Here is a 22,238-nt window from a genome sequence, read left to right as displayed (position 1 = left end):
TTGAGAGTGCCACTATGAAAAAGGGATGCTTTTGAAGAGAAGGATGCTAGAGATCCACAGATCCGGCAATGAGCAATGTTGCTCGCTGTATTTGATCTTCTGTCCTCTAGGAATTTCACTCCAACAATCACATGACCACTGGGTTAAACTATCATAATCTTGTGAACCTGTTACTCGATTTGAAATGAAAACCCAGGAGCATCGTCCACCTTCAAAGACTTCAAACATCTCCAGGACACAGCGTTTCATGTGGGAGCCCCACTCTCTCCTCCCAGTTCTGACACATCCCACCAGTTTACCTTCCAAAGTGCTGGTGCCAAATGATAAAACTGCCTCACCCAGGCATTCGTATAGAGGCTGGTCTCCATGGACACGTTTCCATAGCAACAGTGCAGATGGTGTCACAACAGCACCCTTAAAAAAACACCTGGTGCTGTTTTAGAATATTAAATGTTGAGGTAAACAAGGCCCTGTTTACCTTTTTCATACAGTATGTGGCTTATGGGCTTATTGTGATGTAATTCTTCAATCTTTCATTTGAAAGTTATAAATTGCTTATTTCTAAGTTACGTCACTTATAAATAATTTGATGCTGGTAAGCGTAACTGAGAATAGTGGCACTTTATGGAAGTAGAAAGAGAACCAGGTCATTGTGAGTGAAACAATAACGTAGCATTCTCGGTCTATTTTTAATGCCAAAGGGTGTACAAATAAATATTTCATAAACTGGAATAAGCTCAGAATAAAATAATGAGTCAGCCATTCAAGTATCCACTTAGTGGCCTTTTAAAACATGCTATTTTAAAGACTACAATGATAATAAATATTTAAAAAAACTTTTTAAGTGTTGTTGAAAGCTCACATACTTTGTAAAAAAGTAACATGCTATTCGTCTGCATGAATTCAGAAAATATGACTATAAATAAATAAACTAATAAAAGATAAAGCCTTTTTCATCCAGGCCTTTGAGTTTTGACATCGGATGTCAAGTATCATTTTACAGATATAAAACATGCGCTTAATTTTCCAAAATCCTTTCTCATCTTTGAACAAAATCTAAAGCAATATTCTCTTCGATAACAGCCGATCCATTTGGAAGCAAAGCCGCAGTTTCTAATTTAAATTAACATCTATTAATGAGATGAATACATCCTATCACGTCACATTATTACCGGCGTGTCAAGATTAGATGCAATGCACTAATGTTTAATGAAGGATGATGTTATTTTAACTAGTCAAATCATTTGGAATTACCCGATCGTCGCTTTCATTTCAATTCTGACACACTGCCTAATTCAGCTCATTTGCAAACGTACAATTAAAGAGTTGATTTAAGACTGAAGTAGATGGAGCGGTGGCTTAGCGGTTAGCAGATGTTCTCTCGCGTTACGCCTTGGTGTTAATGTGGGCGTCGGGAGTTTGAGTCAGTTCCTGCCTCTCACTGTCCCACTGTGAATAAAACTGGCTTAAAGACATTTGGTTTATGACTGTTTGCCCTTCTGTACCTCTCAGCGTAAACAAGCCTGAGGTGGTTTGCTGGTCTTCTAGCCTGTCTAGATTTAGCTGGTCTATTTAGCTGGTTTTGGGATGTTGTAACCAGTTATTCTGTTTCAGGTTCTCCGTACAGAGATGAGATCACGTTAGGTGTCTTACAACTGCAGGAGAACAACAGATTAGAGATTCTGAAACGTCGATGGTGGGAGGGGGGCAAGTGTCTTAAGGAGGAAGACCATCGAGCCAAAGGTGAGCGACACACTGATGTGAGCGAACATACACTTGTTTCAAAGTAATCTACAATACTATTGGCCTATTAAATCATTTACGGTTGCTTTTTCTTTTGCTGTTATTAAATGCAATTATTACAAGTACAATCGTTTTCATACATTCTTTGCTATCGTCGAAGGAAAACAATTAAAATAACATATTAAAATATGAGGAGAATGCTTGGACTTTGGTTTTGTATATTGAAATTGTAATTGTCTTATATTAATAGCAATACATTAATACATTAAATAAGCAAGTGCGCATGTGTTTTACCTAGCCTATATGCTGTATATTTTTACATCCATATTTCATTATATTCATATTTGAGTTTATATACAATCAGTTTGTCATTTGTATTTATCAATTTATAATATACAAATCACACAAACATTAGAAATGGGAAATTGGATTCTCTCTTTGTATCTGTATTTTTATATTCTTGCATGTAAGATGCACAGCATCCATCTGTCGGTTTTAAATGACAGATGGTTCAGAGTTCTGTAAAACAGTGCATTTGTGTTTATGTGGTCTGGTGATATTTGAATTTCCGTGTGAAGTCGACTAAACCGGCCCAGGGGGATTTAGAGAAAATGTTAGTTATTTAGTGTGTGCAGACATGTGCACACGTGTGTGTGTGTTTGAAATGCATTCGATATTTTTGCAATACTCCTTTTTTCACCAGAAAAATGACATTTACAGTCTCTCGAGGTTATTTACAACTCTGCAAGAAAATGTAATATTATGAATAGCAGTTTTTGTGCCATTTAACACACGCCATCTGTGAATTTGTGCTTTTCTGTAAGTGCAACCAGAATATTATTAAACAAACAAAAAACAAGGAATAATCATTGTACTTTTTGCTTGGCTGGACTTCAAAGCAAACTTTGTAAGGGTTGTTAAAACAATGATTTGAATCTAACAGTATCATTGGGGAATCCTGTGAGTCGAGATTTTCAAGATCTATATTGTCTTTAGTCCATTGAAATTCTTATTTTGTTCATTCCTCTCGAGAAAGGAAGAGAAGAAGACAATAAAAGTTTATATTATAGAAGTCAGATAATGAAATATAATAAAAGAATAAACCGTACAAAGTCAAGATCTATAATATTGACTTCACATTTTTCTGTGTTGAAAGCGTGTTCTGTATTGCATTCCCATGTTTTTTTCAGGTTTGGGTATGGAGAACATCGGAGGAATCTTCGTGGTGCTGATATGTGGGCTCATAATAGCTGTTTTTGTTGCCATTATGGAGTTTGTGTGGTCCACACGCCGGTCGGCAGAGACAGATGAGGTACGCCCTCACTCCTGCAGCGCCCGAAAACACAGACACGCCAGAGTAGGTTACAACCGCAACTAACCGCGTCATCTGTGTTTGTGATATAACTGTGTCTGGATTATTCCATCATTTACTCGCCCTCTCGTCATTTTGAAACCCTTATGACTTTCTTTCGGCTTCAGAACACCAAAGGAGATATTTTAAAGAATGTTGGTAACCGAACAACAGCGGTACCCATCGACTTGGTTTTGTGTCCGTGCGACAGAAGTGAATGGGTGCCGCAGTCGTTGGGTTATCAATATTCTCCAATTTTTTGTTCTACAGAAGAAAAAGAGTCATGCAGGTTTGAAATGACAAAGGAGGTTAAATGATGACAGAATTTTGGGTGAACATACACATCTGGTAGATGTTAATGGTTCTTTATGGAACCAAACAAGCATCAAACACTGTATTGTTTTAGGACCTTTATTTTTAAGAGCGTAGTGTATTTAAATTGTTCTTACGCTGTATTTGTAGCATGATTGGATGCAACGTTTTAGCACATTTACTGGGAATTTCTGAAGTAAATGGGGAAATAGATTTAAGTTAAGAATGCCCGCTGGAGTCAAGCTGACATTTCTTTTACAGTTTCACAAATCTGTAGATATTTCCACATAAAGCTGTTACCCCACATGGGATCTGTACACAGCCCGAAGTCAAAAAGCCCACCCCCCGTCCTCCATGATATTCTGGTGAGAGATATGTGATATTCTAGGGGCCTAGAGGTCGAAGTCCCAACGTATATCAGTTTCAAGTCTATGAGATATTGACGTCTGCATTTCATCCTCCAGGCGAACATTAAAACTCAAATTACTTAGAAACATAATAGCACATCTTTCCATCGTTCATGTCCGTGAACAAGTTACACACAATTTTAATACGTATAGTAGGATTGAAGGTTACAAACTCTTTTATTGGTACAAGGTTTTCAATAAAGGTTTACCTTTATTAATTTAGCAACAGCGACATACAAATGAAGGAATCATCAAAAAAGAATTATGACTCTCTTTTTCTCTCTCAGGTGTCAATATGTCAGGAGATGATGACGGAATTCCGAAACGTTATCTCGTGTAAAAAGAACTCCCGTTTACGACGCCGGCGACCCCTCTCGTCCCATGGCATCCTCCGTCACCCGTCCCGTCTCCCTCTGGGAGCCCCCAGGCCCGTACGTCTGGTACGAGAGATGCGTCTCAGCAACGGCAAACTGTACAGCGGGGCGGGCGCGTTAACCGGAGCTGCGACCGTCCCGGGACCTGTCGGGGTCCCTGCAGAAATTGGGCCGGGCCCCCAGCGACTGCTGGAGGACCCTCTCGGTGCCAACATCTCTAACACCGCACCCTCTCTGGTTCCCGCTTCGATTCCCGCTCCGGCCCCCCGAGGCTGCACGCACGTACGAGTGTGCCAGGAGTGCCGTCGAATCCAGAGCCTCCGTTCCACGTCCGCTTGCTCTCGTATCGCCCAGCTGGCCTCCGCCACATCCTCTCTCCCTCGTCTGCCCCCGCCCCCCTCCGCAACCATTACAAACACAGACAGCGAGGGAGGGGGCTCGGGCAGCCCCCGCAGGCCCAAACCCATGCCCCCTCCCAGGCCGTTACCACCCGCTAAAACGCCATCTACCGATCTGCTCTGTAAGCAAGACTGAGGTACATGCGAGATGATGAATGTGCGGCTCGCTGGAGGACAGACAGACACGCGTCAAGTCGAGACTCACAAATAGCTGTGCCGACACCTCCAGTCAAAGTGACCTCTGGGATACTGCAGAAATGTGGTCTGTTTTGGCGGCACCTCAGACTGATGTGAACTTAAATTAATGGAAAGCAAGCGGATGATTCAGCCAACCTCTTCCTTTCCAAGTGTCCATTTTAACACTGTCATGCAATGGTACGGGGTGGAATGTGAGGTTTGGCGTACTGTTGAGACTACGTAATGGATATCCCACGAAAGAATGCTATGCAACATAAACAGAGAAGAACCGAAGGAATGACGTTTGATTTGAAATAGATTTTACCATGGATTATGCTCCTTTGAGGACCATTCAGTCAGACTCAACAAATGTGTGCACATAGAACTGAAATCGTACAAGTTAATTTCCTTTTTTTCTTTCTCTAATAGTGAATCAAAGGGGGGATGCAAAGCTTCGTTCTTTTTATTCCTAAAGGTCACTTGCTTCTTATAATTTTTTTGAGCTTTTGGTTTATTTATTTCTAGAGATGTATCGATACCAAGACCGAGTACGAGTAGCTATATATTTTTCAGGTACTCGCCGATACGAATGCCTGTACCTTTTTGAAACACAGTGAGACTTATAAAAATGTAATAGCTTCATACAAACAACTCCACCTTAAACACATTATGGAAAAATGAATATTTGATGAGCTTTTCACAAACTTTCAAAGCAAATTTCATGTCACATGAAGTATCGGTCTTTAGTATCGGTGCCTTTTTATGAATACGTGCTTAGTATCAGGGCCAATACTGGTATCGGTATCGGTGCATCCCTATTTATTTCCTGAACTCTTTTTTTTAAACAATTGCTCTTTTTCCTCCTGTCGGTGTCTCAATAGATACACAAGTCTTTTAGATTTTTCTATGTTTGAGGGGATGGGTTATTGTTGGGAATGTTTCTTTTTTTAGTGTATCTCTGAGAAGCTAAAAACTCCAAACCAGTCAAAGATTAAAGTCAACATGAGTCATTTACCTCCATACTGCCACATTTAAATGAATGACGACTTGATTGGAGATCGCATAATGTAAGTATACAAGGAAACACTTCTCATTTGCAGAACAATGACAAGAACAAACGAGACAGAGGACCTTTTGTGCACCTGTAGGCCTGTGTGATGCTGCGATGGGCCGATTAATGATGTTTCTCATTACAGAACTAAATGAGCAACTGTCACGAGTTATTTGTTGAAACGCACCAGAGGTTGCAGTCTGGATGGTGAAATTTCAATATCCATTTATATCCCAAAAAACCCAGCAGTCCTATTTTCAGTCTCCAGAATTATAGCATTCATATGTTGGTGCTTTTTGGTGTGCGTGTTTGAATAAGGGTCACGTGGGGAATGAGGCTGTTTGTGATTCATTTTTTTACCCAAGCTGATTTTTTATTTCCTCATTAATTTTCTGAGATTTCTATACCAGTGCTTGATGAATCACACCCACGATGAAGAATATCAAGAAAATGATTGAGATTATATTGTTATTAATATTCAACAAAAAATGTGGGTTATGTAGGAGGGCTGTTTCCCTCTTTGGTTAAATATACAGTATAGACACGTTTGGAATAAAACTGTGATTAAACTGTGACTTTTGCTCTGCGTGGATGCTTTCATTTGTCTTTGTTATTATTTTGTGAATAAGTTTGTTTTAAGGTTTATATACTATGGGAGTACCATTGGGTACTTTGAAGTACCTATCCTTAAATCCCATGTTTACAATATATGTGGTTATCATTAAGTAAGCAGTTATTACAGTATTACTATCCCGCTCCTCTGCTACTATTTTTTATGTTAATCCGCATATAAGGTGATTCTAGGCGAGTTGTATTATTATGTCTCTCATGGCTAGTGTGTTTGATCTGATTTACCCTTTTAGGAACTAAACTGAAACATGAATTAAAGCATTCACATATTCTGAAGCATCCTTGACATTTGCTCATGAATCACATGTGGTCATTTGCAGCCAAAGGGTGTGTGTTTTCTTAAAAGACTGCTATAAATGTCAGCCTTTTGTGCTGTTGGACATTTACAAAGGGGCCGGCAAAAGGAAAACATCTGTACAGCAATGCCCTCTAGCGGTCGAAAAGAAGCGTTGCGTTCTCAGGATTATTGCGGACATGACATGGGTGAATGAGGTTGAGTTAGGTCAGCAAACTAAAAAAGCAGAAAAGCATTAAAAATACGCAACGCTGGCTTGGATAATAAACATATTTAACAATCCATTTAACCTTTTTTGATCTAGTGGTGCAATTTGGACTTAACATAACATTGAAAAGGTTGCTCGTGTATTATTGGTGGCAAAATGCTTATTCTCCCCAGAATAAAAATTCTGTTGAAATGTTTGTTTGCTTGGCTCGATTCCCTTTCCGTGTAATCTTAGATGTGCCCAAACAGGCCAAAGATTTTTATTTATTTGTTTATTTTCTAGTCCCTTAAGAGAGGCCCCGTACCAACAGGTAAGCAGACATGTAAAAACATGTCGATTTGCTTATTTCCCATAAGTAAAATTAGGGCAGCTATTGGCATCAAAAATTGTGTTATCTTTAGGTCATTGTTTTGACTGGTTGTTTGTGTAGACTCCAAATGCCAGCAGCATTGTTCCTTAAGGATCATTGTGAGAAGTAAAAAAACCCTAATCCCCTCCTGCCAAAGTGATCTGTGTCTGTATCCTTTGGAAGGTAATAAAAAAATATTCAAGCTGTATCTATTTATGAGAACGTATGCAGTCTATCTCCTGGGGTTTGTAGTATATACTGTTACAATGATGTAATCAAAACGTCATTGTTTTTGTTTACATTTACATTTAGCAGACGCTTTTATCCAAAGCGATAGCAATAGTACTAATACAAAGTTACTCGTTTCAACAAAAGCTAGACCACTACCTGTTGAGAAAAGAGAGAGGGTTAATGTACTTTTTTATCCTATTTTTAATTATTCTATCTATAATTAAAGCAATTTACGCTATTTATAAGTTAAAAAGCCTAATCGTGAGTTAAAATGACAACAGTAAATAACATTTTTGTCTCTTTAAATCTTTTCAAAACTACATTTGCCATTTTTATTTGTGTCTCATATTTTGTCGCTGCAAGCATTTCATTTCAACACTAGGAGTCAGTAGCAGCCCCCCAAAAATCACATCATCGAGGACCATGTTGACTTCTCTCTGAGTGATACCCCTAATGCAAATGAGTCACATTTGATCTGGCCATCTATCTGATAGGTTGTTTATCATTCAGTTTGTACAAGGGCAAACATCTTGCATTATTTGTTACGTTTCCACTTTTTAAATAAACCACCTTGCTAAGAAATTGTGAGAATCTAGGTTTGCCTGTGTCCCACAGTTTGTGAGTATGTTGGGTTTGACATGTATCCCACAGTACTATATATCCCCCATACGTATAGTCACTGAGAGTTTCGACTTGAAGTGGCTGTACCCGCTTTCAGCGCATTCCAGATGTCAAGAACAAGGAACTCATATTTTGCATTATTACTAACATTGGGTCTTGTTATTTTCGATGTCCCAAGTGTCTGGATCTGAAAACGACCTCACTTATATATCCTATATTGGCTCTATCCCTAGGCACAAATGCTGACTTTAAGAGTGCGTGTTTTGGGGGATGCGCAGGTAAACGCACGGGCCCGAGACCACCCGGGGGCATGACGTCACACGGAGCCGCTCTCAGGTTGAGATCTGGGCGGGTTTCAGATGCGCTGTTGGGTGTGTCCGCGTTAACTTTGTCAAGTTCTTACAACGCAGCGAGTCACACCGTTTCACATTCCTGTCTGTCGCCCCGTGGATTTACATCTCTCCCAATGGATTTCTATAACTTTAGGCTGCCTTTGCTTTTTTTGGCCGCTTTTGGTAAGTTACCGGAATATTATCTTACATGAAAATTTGTTATCGAACACATTTTGACATTATTATAATTTTTTAAAGAAACGTTAGTCGTTTGGGCTTCAAGCACACGCCCAGTTGAAAAAAACGTCACCATTGGGTTTAATGGGAATGGGAATTTTATTGGTCTTAGTGCAAATGTAAATGTTTCAAATAGCTGATGGTATAATATTGTTTTTAGCATCGTCCTTATCTAAACGTTTTTGTGTTTGATTTTATTTCGTTTTCATGTGTTCACCTGTGCTGTTATTCATTCCCATAGGATGCTGTTGTGATGGAAGTCCCCTGCTGCTTGATAAAACGCAAGGGGTCATTGGTAAAAACGTGACGTTTGAAACCAAAGTTACCTCGTCGGCGGGTTTTCTTACCGTAACGTGGTCTTTCGACGGGGATAAATCGGTCCTCACGCACATCCCATCAACTAACAAAGTAACCATCTCCGATCCATACGTAAACAGGCTCACCTATAATGAAACGACGTGTTCTCTCGTGCTCAAGGATCTTGTGAAGGAGGATAATGGGGAATATAGTCTCACTATAGTCACCAGCGAGGCAAAACAACAAACAGGGAAGGTCACACTCGAGGTGCTGGGTAAGTGTGTTCCTGTAGTTCTGTTTGTAGTGCATTGTGTTGGCGACATAAGTCATGGGTTCGAACCCCCTGGAATGTAATGCGTCTTCCAAGGGCGTAAATGCCTTCGTATATACTTGGGGACCACTAGGCTAGCTTGGATGGTTAAGTATCTGAGATGAGTGGTTGTTGGTTCGGATCCCACAAAAATAGGAATTAGGTTATTTAAAGGAAAGTTTATAAGGAGCTGTTATTTAGGACCCAGGCCAAATGTGCATCTACAAATTCTTGGACAAACCGACAGTTTGATTTCAATTAAATTTACCTAAATGTTATCATATTTTATCCAGCCATGGGCTTAAACAACCCAGCATTTTTATTTAATTTAATTGCAATGAGAAAAACAGACAAGCAATATTACGTTTATGTGTTAAAAGTGCTGCAGTTTAGCTACCATGCTGCAGGTAGTAAAACTATTATTTGTTTACCTGAATGGTTGGGTTTACCTTAATAAATTGGGTTGTATAACCGAGCTAAACCGTTTATTTCAACTGAAAACTTGAAGGCAGAAAATTCACGTTGTAGTCCTAAGAAGGGCAGGGCAGGTTTAGGGAAGGGCACGTGCTGTTCCATAGGGAACGGCACGATTGAGTTGGTAATTTTTGATTAAGATCTCAATGGAGTTTCTTTAGTTTTCATCTGGTTTTACAGACACTTTAACACTTCTAATTGATTATTGTTTATGACACGATCAATGTATTTTATTATGACATGTATGGTGTTTGCTGTGTAACAAAAAGGCGTGTATCGGGGTGGTGCAGTTTAATGGGTTTGCAGTTTGATTGCCACAAGAGGCTGTGGATAAAAGCGTCTGCCAAATGAATAAATGGAAATAAATGTAGGCAAGACATTAGCCATTGTGTCCTTGAGATTTTAACTGGATAATGCTTAGGAGCCAAGTAGTCCAATGAGCAATGAATGAATTATGAAGGAGCATAAGCTTTACTGAAGTGGTAATCCAAGGTTTCCCTCTCTCCAGAGCTCATAACTGATGCCAAGATTTCGTCCAATCTTCCTGAAGCTGTCGAGATCAACAGCACTGTGGTTCTCACCTGCACTGCTAAAGGCTCCTTCACTTACAAATGGATAAACGGTTCGGTCCCTGTGGTGGCGGACGACACGCATATTAAGGTCAATGCAAATGAGCTGAGTGTTAGCGCAGTATATCGGACAGATCTACGTGGACCTATCTACTGCATTGCTGAAAATACACTAGAGTCCGGAAAAAGTCCTGCCTTCAATCTGACTGTCAGCTGTAAGTATATAAACCGTGCAAAGAATGCATGCATGCACACATCATGTTCAAATTTTACCATAGTTACATTGTTATGGGTGAACTGTTCCTTAAAGACAGCGACAGTTGAATAACATTGTGCTCATTTTAATCTCACACACCTCGGCACGTACAAACAACATTAATGATTAGTTCATTTCAAACTTGCAATACAGTTGCATGAAAGACCACAGCAGCAGTAATGTAGATTGTTTCTTGATCTCTGCACACTAGAAAGCAAACATAACAGCAGAGGTCTACACACACAGTCTAGATCAGACAGGTTCGTCTGCAGGTGCAGGAAAGAATGCTAGCTGAGATTAGATCAAATACGGTCACTGAGTTTAAAGACTGCAGTCTAAAAGTAGCCTGTTTACATTGCCAGCAAGTCCTTTCCGTGAGCTTTTGTAATAATTTGTTGGCCTAAAATTTAATTTCACATCGGCGTCCTACCTAAAGATAACGTTTACCTCTTGATAACATCCAGGATGAAAAAGTGCAATCGGATCCTTTAAACTTCTGGGTGGTCCTGGCAATGCTTTCGATGAAGCTATCATTTCCTGAAAGAATCACTGTTGTTTGCTGCTGAAGCAGGAAGAATGTGTTTCATGAGGTCATTATGACATCATCACAGACACTTGCGGGTAGATCACATGTTATATCTCATCAGTGGTTGGGTTTTGTTGGAAAAGCGTGGAAAGTGAAATCAGTTTCCCCCAACTTTCTGAATCCTTATCAAATGTCTGAAACGTGGCTATTGTTTGAGGACGTTAAATCAACCTTTCCAGTTTATTTTATTGGAAAACTTTAGTCTGAAATGTCACATGATAACATCACGTCATCTTCATTTTGAATGGGCTCTGGACATTAGGCAGTTAATAAAAAGCCAAAAACTGATCTGATCTTGTTTTCAACGCTAACTTTCTTGCTTGCATCTAGATGGTCCTGAAAACATTGTGATGACCCAAACTCCAGTCGCACCCTTCCTAAAGGAAGGCTCCAACGTAACGTTCACATGTTCGGCTAAATCTGACCCTCCTGCGCAGCTTCAGTGGATGTTTAATGGGATGGAGGTCTCCCAGCTGGCCAACCTGACCATCACCAGTTTAGAGGTTAAACACAGTGGCAACTACACCTGTGTGGCTACCAATGCCAAGACCAAACGCAGCATTGCCTCTCAGGTCTCTACTATATCTGTTGTGGGTGAGTAAGAAGCTTTATGTCTTATGCAAATGCTTTGAAGTCAAAACAACAGCTGTATGGTTTTACTGTGTATATAAATTTAATAACGTGTACCCTGTGCACTTTTGAAGTAGATAATAAAGAATCAAATGGAAAACAAAAAAGATCCTTTAAAACTGCAATCCATCCAGTGTTGAAAACTGTCTCCTTTCTTTACCTTGATGCACAATTGTAAGCCTAATGATGTCGAATTTGATCTGTCAGGTACGATTTGACTTTAACCCCTAACAACCTGCAATTTTCAACCTGCAGCTTTAAAGTCACCACGAAACGGGGGTCACGATTGACTTTTTTCTGTGTAGTGACATATATCCGATATCCGAGTGAAATGGCTTCTGAAATTTGGAAACATGTAGGGCGGGGCTTTATTGAGCCTTTCCCTTTGTGATTGGTTGGTTGTGAGTTGGGTCCGGAGTCGAAGGCAAAAAATGCCTGGCCTATTGACTGACGGTATAATTCTACCTCTTTTTTGTTGCTGACGTCATGAGGAGTGGGAGAGGAGCTTAATGTTTTTTATTAAAAATTAAAAGTGCAAATGAATTTTGAAAGAATAATGGTGTGCACGGATAAATCATTTATAATAATCACTGCAATCCTGTGTAAAACATTTAGAATTTTCATGTTTGATTTCATGGTGACTTTAAAGGTCCATATAGAGGTTGCGAACAGATTTCTTTCAGAACAATTTTTTTTGGAGATGACATTTACGAAAAGCACTCTGTAGGGTGGTTTGTCCGTTAAGGGCTACTGTAGAAACAACGTGAAAATAACAATAATAGATAGATAGAAATAATTAGTTCTAATGTAATAAAAACATAAAGCTTCTTTATGTAAAGTCTTTATACAACATTGAAGACATAGTAATGCATATTACATATTTTTCTGTTAAAAGATCCTCCACAAAAAGCCACATTGGACCTTTAACAATATTTAAAGCAGTTCTGTAGAAAACCATCTATGAACTGCCGAAAAATCTTAAGCTTGTTTTGTAATAGGAAAAATTGTTAGACAACCTTTGAAGCTGTTGAGATCTTGTGATAACCGATGAAGGATTACAGAGAAAGATGAGCTCTGCCAACGTTTCCTCATTGCGAAGAACAAAGATACGGATTCAAAAAGTATACCCCAGAAGAGACAAAAGAACGAAAGTGAAAATGATAATAAAAAACATTAAATATTAATTTCCATTTCTCAAAATGATCTCTGCATATCCACAAGTGTCTATTTTCAAAATGGCTTCTTCGAGAGACTTTTATAAACTTGTTTCTCTGATTTGAGGTCTGTTACTGCTCATGTTAGCGGTTCGACGTTTCAGGCATGTTCTGCTTTTCGAGTGAAGGTAGATTTATTTCAAGCTTTCTAAACCTGTGGTCCGCTCACCCCAACCACTTTTTTTTACTGCATGTGTGCTAAACCAATACGTTGTTGAAAGCAAATAAAACACGGTCTGACGTCACACGCATGTTAGGTGGCACCAACTGCTTTGATTGATCCGTTTGTGATGGGGCATCTGCAAAGCTAAAGTACATCTTAAAGTTCCTTTCTCAACTCTGCATTTTTGTCTCATCGATTTCGTATGAATATTTCATGCAAAACCGGTCATGCAAAAACACTCTAATGAAAATACAGAGGATTCTCTCGGGGTGGAAATGCATTTCTAGCCGACGGCCATTCTCTGGAGATCGTGTGGACGTGAAACAGTTTCGTTGCATAATTCGTGAAACTTAAAGCGCAGGCGGTGATGAGGAAGGTGTGCTTGTTGACAACATTACAGGTATTTGGTGAATGCAGTTCAGTGCTCCGATTCATTCCACAGTAATGATGTCTGTACAAATAAGAGGCCGAAGGAGATTGGGTGGTGAGTGAAGTTGTGAGCGGTGAAAGATAAAGGCTGTGGTTTCGCATAGATAGAATTTGACTGTCAGCATGAAGTCTGGTTCACTTGCAGCGTGCTCTTACAGAAACCACAAAAACCTCATCAGAAAATTATGTTTGCTTTAGTTTCTCAAAAGCACTAATTTTAGTGCCTTGCAAATGCAAAGTAATTTTTTTATGTGAACTGATGCAATCCAGTCAAATTGGGACTGGCACTTTCAGTCATGCAACATTTGTTTGAAACCGCATTTCATGAGAAACCTTTGCAGGATGATGGGAATATGTTGTCATTGAGGGTCTATATTAATTCTTCTTCTTCTCTTGTCGTTTGTTCTGGTAGAGCCCTTACGTGGAACAAACATCTCCAGTCCCTCCACACCTCTCATTGCTGGTATCAGTCCGGTCAACCTCACCTGCACGGTGGTCAGCGGCAAAGCGGACAGTGTGGAATGGTTGAAAGATGGCAAACCTTTGACACCCAACCCGCAAGTCAGTCTCTCATCCGACAAGAGAACTTTAACCTTTGTTAAGGTTGTTAAAGAAGATGGTGGCGTGTACAAGTGCCAAATGACGAACAAAGTGAGCACAGATGAGTCCAGCTATACGATGGTGATCAACTGTAAGTGTCAAAGATGAACATTTCATGGAAATACTCTTAATGTGAGCTGCACTTAACAATGCACATCCTTTTTTCTGGAAATGTAAAATGAGTGTTTAATGCTTAACCCATTTTACTCTAAACTGTTACCCGTAGATATGATTCTTAATTTCCTTCGGATGTAATCTTTAATCCAATCGCATTGTTTCGCCTTATTCCACATCACTAAGTTAAATATCAGCTGTGTTCTCACTGGCAATTCCTCACACCGTTTCACTGAGAACAGAAGAAAAACATTCGCAACTAGAAACTCACCGTGCCGTCACCTCTTTTGTTGTGTTGTCTAAACGTTGGCCTCTTTTGTTTGCCAATGGTGTTGGTTACCTCTACACTTGTATTGTCACCGCTGGTTTGCTTGTGTTACTGTAATGTATATATTGACTCCGATCCCTCTAATGTCAGATGGTCCAGTGAGCGTGAAGGTGACTGCAAAGAATGCGGTGAAGTTCGAGGAGCCCATCGAGCTGTCCTGCTTAGGCGAATCCGTTCCTCCCAGCACTTACACGTGGAAGCTCAACGATTCAATGATTGTCAACGTCACTCGGGAAAAGTACAGCATTGAAAAAGCCAGTCTGAAGAATGCCGGCACCTACACCTGTGAGGCCCGCAACCCCCTCACCGGAATGACCTCCAACACCACGCACAAACTCGCAGTGACAGGTAACTCGCACAAAACCCCAAATCCATCCAACACATAGGATAATGTCGTAGATAATTCAATGCCACTGTCTGTTTGACACTGCAATTTAGTAAGTGATAGTTTTGCACTCGTTTAACATTAAAAGTCACATCCCTCCTGGTTCAATGGTCCAATTGATACCGTGATACCGCCCCATTATGGATACCGCGATCATTCCGGAGTTGCAAATTCTTTTGCCCACAATAACCGTGGAGTAAAAATCGGATATTGTGACTGGCCTAACGTCAACTGATGGGGCCAAGGTAATGGGTTTGAAGCCCAAAAATCGTGCATAATTTTCATTTATTTTAGCCTTTGTTTTCAGAAAACAATTCTTAATTTGAATGATTTACCATCCTTTTGCTTTCCTAATAAATCTTGATTTAAGAACATTTAGATATTTGTACTAGAAGACAAGGCAAAAATACTGTGTTGCAGTGTGTGTGTGTGTGTGTTCAATAGTTGAAATAATTGCTTGTGTTTTGCAGAGAGCGGTACAGTAAATAATGGGCTGTCGGGCGGCGCCATTGCTGGAATTGTGATTGGTGTCCTGGTGGCTGTGGTCATCATCGCTTGTTGTGTGTGTCGCAGGAAGAAAACGTCTGAGTGAGTCCAAACTATCTCTATCTCCACTTGCGTGGTTTAGAGCAATCGATTTTAGCTTTTGTTTGCACGGGTGTGAGTCACAAGAGCAGTCGAAGGAATGTTCTGGGTTCAATACAAGCTGAGAATTGGTGGCATAATGTCGATAACCACAGAAAATTGACTTACATGCTACGTTTAAAAGTAAAACAAATTTTTTCATGAGCTATTTGGTCGAGTAAAAAATCTAGTAAACAAAGCACGCAGGACTACCTTTCTAGGGGGTTGAAGACCACCATTGTATCACAATGGAGTAGTTTTAGGCCGGTTCATAAAACGTTTTCGAATGGACATTCAAATAACTTCACAGTTTGTCCTTAGAGGATATGGGTGAGGTTTTAGTGACCTAGTGCATGACATTATCAATCCATATACCTTCAGTCAGCCCACATAAACATCACAGGATATGATTCACTTCACCATTTCCTGATTCCATTTCTCTCACCGTGATTGACTGTAAGGGGTGCAGCACACAGTAGAGCCTGGAGACGTTGCTTCAGAGATCTTTTGTAAGTGTTTTAGTGTGTTGTAGCGATATTGTTCGGTCTTGTCCGTGATGCCTTTAATTTTTAAAGTGCTTTTATTTGACACTATAATGACAAGTATGGCCTGCCATGCCTATTTACAGGATTCTGTGTAGTTTTAAAGGAATGAGGAAGAAGTCCATAATGCTATTTGAGTGCACTGTTCCTGTAAGAAAATTCATTGAAATCGTTTTTTGGGATATTTGAGGGATTCGAAGTCTCATTTCTCGTCTCGTCTCGTCTCGTCTTGTCTCTTCTCTTCTTCCCTCCAACTTTTTACCTACAAAGTGGTCAGGTCTGTTTGCCAAGCCCGGTTTGAGTTGTTCCACACCCCATCCATCTACACCCTGTCACTGAATACAAGTGACGGATTGTCTACCCAAGTAACAAAGACAAACAAACTACAGCGTAACCTATAAGGACAGAATATTTCGTACATTTTTAGTTTTTTGGGAAAAGGTTATTGTGCTCATGTTAAGGTTTTCCTCGTTTATGTAATGGATTGATGGTTTGCCTACAGGAACCATGAAATAACTTCAATGAGTATACAAAGAAGTTCAAGTGCATAGTTAGTTTAGATTCTATATTACAGAGTTTTGATAGCATTTTCTGTCTTCTTCGAGGCAATATTAGAAAAGTACAGGAAATACTGGAAATGCAAAATTAAGCTTGAAGGCAGAGAGTATGTAAATCTTGCTATGTCTAACTGAGAGACGTGTTTATTTATTGGGAAACTACAATGACTCGGACAGTTACCGTAAACACACGCATACAAATGCAAACACACAGACAGCCTATATGCAAAACCATCCAGTTGTAGGTGCGTGGTATCTATGACTTCACATATCCCCAATATTCATTGCCGTTTACTTTCCCAAGTCTTCTGATACTAGAGCTGTATTTCTTTTCTTTTTGGCAAACATGACTGTCACCTTATCAGATTTTGTACTTTTGGTTTTGAGAGTTGAACGTCGAGTGATGTCCTTAAGATGCTTCCTGGGAAAGCAGCCTGACTATCAATCATTTGTTTTCTGATGTCTGTCGACGACAACACATTGCTTCACTTCCTCTTAGGCAATCTGCAATTATTGCAATTGTTTTTATTAGTTCATTTATTATATGTAGTGCATGCTATTGCATCAGTTTGACTACAAAAGTAAAAACACAAATCCTGTTGTATATTATTGCGTAATAATTTAGTAGCAGATAATAAACGTATCCGATGTGTGAATAGTTTCTGAAATGGCTTTATCTGTACCGTGTTTATCCTAAGTGCTGCCTGTTTTGATCATCATAAATTAAAATGACAGATTTAACATAATTATCAACCATTATAATTATATTTTTTATAATAATAATTTTATAATAAATCAGAGGTAGAATTAAACAGAGCTCTCTGGGGAATAGTTGGAATGTCAGTCGTGTTCACACACGTCTCTGTCTTTCTCTCTTTGTCCCGCTGTCTTACCCATATGTGGATTTCTGTTGCATGACTTGCTTTGTTTCTTTAGCGTATCTCTCTGTGTTCACTGTTGTGCGTAAAATTCTAAAAACCCTATAATATATTATTAATTTTATTGTTTCTTTGTAATTTTTCATGCCAGTGCAACATTAATATTGAATTTGCTGCAAACTGTATTGAGCTTCGTTCATAGTGAATTCTAAAGCAGGATTGTATGTATCATTAATGAAGAAGGCAATCCGAGAAAGCGTTGCAATGAGCTCAGTGACTGGAATAGACATGAGAAACACTTTACTTCATAAAATATAAACACTTTAAGTGATAAATACATTTGAATAATCCATTTGCGTCGTTGCCTGATGAATGTCATAGGATTGTTGATTAAATCCAAGTTGGGTTATATGTGTTTTTATTAAACAGCTGATTCAGAATGATCAGCAAATATAAAAATACATTTAAAGGTCTCATCTGATTAAACGTATTAATACAGGTGTTTTTGGACGCATCATGGCCGCTCACTACATTTTGGAACTGAGCCACCGTTCCCATGCTTGCTTCTGTTGACTCCACCTTTATTCTTTCACACACTAGGCGTTACTTTTTTCAGACTAAAATCATGTTTGTTATTTAGTTTTTGTGGTTTGGACCTTTGTTTAACTCATACATTGTATACATGTACCAAACAATCTGTTTTTATCTTGATTATGCCATTATATTTCAACAATCATAGTATTAACAAAGATCATCTTTATTCTTAGACTCATTGTTGTTTTCCCCAATTCGTTCTTTTAGTATTCCATCGCCATATTAATGCAACATCGGATGGCGTGATGCGACCTGGTAAGTCTTTTTCTGTACTGTTATATGAAGCATTTAGGTTTCATTTCTTGTTTCCACAGTTACTGTGTGCATTATAGATTCCAGGGTGTTGACACCAGCTTCTCTCTAACCTGCATGATATTCCTGCTCCTCTTATCAGCTATCTGTATTGGTTTTGGCAGCATGCTGATTCAAGTCTGACTTTACTCTTTAGCTTTAAAAAAGATATGCTTGACTTTCCTTTGAATGAGAAAGGAGGGATATACTTTAATCTGAAGGACTAACAAAGGAGCGGCTGTACTGTTCAGGAAAATAACTTGTCTTCGTGTCTGTTTATTGGGTGTGGAAAGCTTTCTGCAATGAGAGCCAGTTTTACTCTTGCCAGTAAATTATTTTAATGGGAAATGGTGCACCTTGCTGGCTTGAACGGGAAGCTGAGGAATATATATTATATCGTTGCTATTTATGTATTATATATATTTGATAACATTATTTTGATTATGCTAGTTTTTGATAAATTGGTTGATAAAGGTTTGGTTCTCCAATCTTTCACTGTTTTGTTTCTTACTTTTTTATAATTATATTTTCTACTACAAAGAACCTATAAACCTTTAAATCGGTTATGCAGATTTTAAAGGTTCTTTATGAAACCGAACCATTCAGCCCAAACAAGATTCCTCTATGGCATCGTGAAAACAAGTTTTTTAAGACTTCGAGTCGAGAATTTGAAAGAATGCAATGTGTTCAGTAATCTAGGCAACAGGTAGTAATTTGAGGTTTCCAGTTTAGGACAGTGTTTCCGCCGGTAATGTATATTATCTTCGTCGGAATTCTTCTTAAGAGATAACCAAATACCATGTATGTCTCTTCCCTAGAATCTCCAAGACCAGCCCTTCAGCCACCTATCAGTCTTTCATCTGCAGAAACCCTCGACAAAGGCAACTGGAAAAACTGCTCTTACAACACCCGCAGGGTTGACCAGTCGCAAATCCAAAGATGCATGTTCAAATCTAAACTTTTTTTGTAAATATCCCTCACCTTTGTTCTACCCTTATACGCCATTGCCTTGCGACAACTTACCCCTGTCTGAGCTGAAGGGGGGTAGGCACAGAAACTGTTTACCTCACATCATTATTCTCAACCTTATCTGCATTTTGACCTCCTCGCTTCCTTCCTTCTCCTGGCTGAAGCGGACAACTTCCTTTGTTCTTTACGAAACGTGATCCAACCTCTCAGTCCTCCAGCCGACCCTAAAACGATGGATTGTTCTGGCCTGACATCACAGAGGTCAGCTGCGAAAACCTCAAATCCACTCTGAAATGCACTGAGGAGTGACGAGACCGCTTCGTCACGTGTTTGAGATCTCAACGCACCCGACGGTTTGGTGACCTAACGTGCTCGGAAGTGCCCGGGGCAATGAAGGTACGCGAGGCTGACAAACTTGGAGCCGAAGACGCCTCCGAGTCGTTGACAGAAGGTCATTTGAAAATAATGCGTGCCTTGAAGCTCAAACGCATGATTCAAGCTTCTCGACACCATTGGCTGGTGCACAGTCGCTATGCTTTTTAATCCTCTAAATCACATTATTATATTCTCCTATCTCAGAGTAAGCCATTCGGTTGGATTCTGAGAGCGCGGCACGTTCCAACATGCTCGAACTGAGGAGCATTTCTGCGGACATTGACATACCACAGTTGTGCGACAAAATTGCTACTCTGTCCTCGGGCGTCTCCACAAGGATTCAGTCTGCTGGTAGCGGGATTCCAAAGGATCCACATATTAAATCAGGCCTGTTTTAAAAGTTACTTTGATTCGAGCTGTTACACAAAAATGTCTGAAATCTTTAACGGGACACACACAGTATTTTTGGTAATACTTGTATTTTGTGTGCCAGTATGTGAGAAAATGTTCTTTTCCTTTTTTTAATGTTTAGTTTTTCCACTGTGTATCTCATCAACATCATATGTGAATACACAAGGCCATCGATTTTAAGTTTGTTTATGTGGCAAATAAAATGACAAATTTTAATGTGACTGGTTGCTTTGGCAAGTGACTGAATGAATGAGCAACCAGCAACTCCTACTGTATGTCCAGCGCCCACTTACCCGCCTCTCAGTATAAAATACTGAGCGAAGATTCTGTCACCTGAATCACAATCGCGAGCATTCTGCCCAAAAAGCACACATCTATTATATACATTTGTTTTTCTTCTTTTCATTAAAAGGCACAAAACGCTGAGCTTTGTAACTCCTCGCAAACCTGAAGACAGTTTCATCTCCGTCAGCGGTCTGTGCCGTTTGCATGGAGAGACCGGTAATCATACGAGTCTGAGTACGATACACTGAATTAGTGGTTAGTTTGTTCCGGCCACATTGTTCAGACTGACGTCCTTGGGTTGGCCATACTGAACCTGATCATTTTACAGGGATTAAATGGGAACATCTTATCCTTGCATACTTCGTAACAACTTTGTATTAAATGTGAAATATGTTTAACGTAGGCTAGATAGAATTTGACGTATGAAATTTGAACGTTTTAGAGAAAATATTTAATGCAAAAATAGCCTTGAACCAAATTGGGCCCGTGGCAAAAGGATCATGCAATGGATCCGTCATTTGTGAAATGTTCTCAGGTTGTGTACAGGTTGTTTAAAATTATCTCACAATAAACCATGCAGCCGTGTTATGTAATCTCAATGTTTCTTTTAATGTAATTTATTTTTTGCCTTTATGTTATGTTTTTGCCTCCATGTTTTGAAAAGAATGTTTAAACCACCCCAATTTGTTTGGTCTTTCATTGAATTATGAGAAAAATGAGGCCGTCCGCAGACTGGACGATAACCACCACGCCGTGTCTTGGGTCAGCTGTCACACAGCTATCGCATTCTTTTTCGTCCAGCAAACACGTACGGTGTGCAAACTCCTCTATTGTAATGGGATTATTGTCATTTTGTTTTTTATTTTGTGTAAAAGTGAAAATTAAATGGAAACAACATACTCACATGTCTATTTTCATCTTTTTTTCTATAAAAATGTTGATTGAAAAATAGACGCATCTAGAAATAAATGGTACAATGTTTTATATACATAGCCTTGTACGTGTGCATGGAGAGGAGAGAAAGGTAAAGAGAGCAACATTCTGTCAAAAACATTTTTTTTAAATAAGATAATAATTAATCTTATAAAGCTTCTTTAAAACCACACAGTGCCATACATCAGATGTGTCTGTCATTTGTTGTTTTGTTCGGGTTTTGTGAATGGCACTAGGGCAGGTGTGAAAGCGATGTGTTGAATTGCGCAGGTCTTCTTTCAGACTTGACCAGTCTAGCAAGTTTACAGGACTTAAGTCAACAGAAAGATCCTTAAAGCTGAAGGCTTCTGAGTGTAGATTATACATGCGCTGGGACAATGATCTTCAATGTGTACACCCATTTAATAAATGTAAATGTCAAAAATGTGTGTTCAGTCGCTGTCACGATGGACCGCAGCCCGTCCTGAACAATGAGCCACGCCCTTTATTCTGAGAGGGGTTTTGGTCTTTCTCCAATACCGCATGAATGATATAATGAATGTGTGGTTCAACCAAATATGCATGACTGCTACTTTACTGGTCATGGAGGTCATTCAACACAATCTGTCATCTTCTGACAGTAGATTCATCCTTTTTGACACATGCTTGATGTGAATTAGCATTGTAGTCTTTTTTCTTCCATGCACCGTCTAAACTTAAAGTATCAAC

The 22,238-nt window shown here is 39.4% G+C and overlaps 2 protein-coding genes across 2 annotated transcripts in view; both read left to right on the top strand.

Moving 5' to 3' along the window:
• LOC306909931 (glutamate receptor ionotropic, kainate 5) overlaps positions 1–5,478 on the top strand; it is a 60,513-nt gene extending 55,035 nt beyond the window's left edge. Inside the window, 3 exon segments of the mRNA XM_079484078.1 lie at positions 1,615–1,743; positions 2,934–3,055; positions 4,101–5,478. Of these exon segments, the coding sequence (XP_079340204.1) occupies positions 1,615–1,743; positions 2,934–3,055; positions 4,101–4,721 (872 nt within the window). The 3' untranslated portion in view covers positions 4,722–5,478.
• A 3,038-nt stretch (positions 5,479–8,516) lies between these two features.
• Positions 8,517–21,949, top strand: LOC306910727 (cell adhesion molecule CEACAM5). The gene is made up of 9 exons (XM_079485509.1): positions 8,517–8,662; positions 8,958–9,287; positions 10,306–10,581; positions 11,539–11,802; positions 14,057–14,335; positions 14,777–15,034; positions 15,542–15,659; positions 18,474–18,521; positions 19,376–21,949. The coding sequence occupies exons 1-8, from the start codon at positions 8,614–8,616 to the stop codon at positions 18,490–18,492; spliced, it is 1,593 nt and encodes a 530-aa protein (XP_079341635.1). The 5' UTR covers positions 8,517–8,613; the 3' UTR covers positions 18,493–18,521; positions 19,376–21,949.
• Positions 21,950–22,238: the final 289 nt, after the last annotated feature.

Source organism: Barbatula barbatula (genome assembly GCF_947034865.1).
Source record: "Barbatula barbatula genome assembly, chromosome: 21".
Lineage (NCBI taxonomy): Eukaryota > Metazoa > Chordata > Actinopteri > Cypriniformes > Nemacheilidae > Barbatula > Barbatula barbatula.
This window is presented reverse-complemented; position numbering and strand designations above follow the sequence as displayed.

Coding starts and splice junctions, on each gene's coding strand:
- LOC306910727 (XM_079485509.1), top strand. CDS start 8,614: ATGGATTTCTATAACTTTAGGCTGCCTTTGCTTTTTTTGGCCGCTTTT. Junction 9,288..10,305: donor GGTCACACTCGAGGTGCTGG/GTAAGTGTGTTC, acceptor CCCTCTCTCCAG/AGCTCATAACTGATGCCAAG. Junction 15,035..15,541: donor GCACAAACTCGCAGTGACAG/GTAACTCGCACA, acceptor TGTGTTTTGCAG/AGAGCGGTACAGTAAATAAT.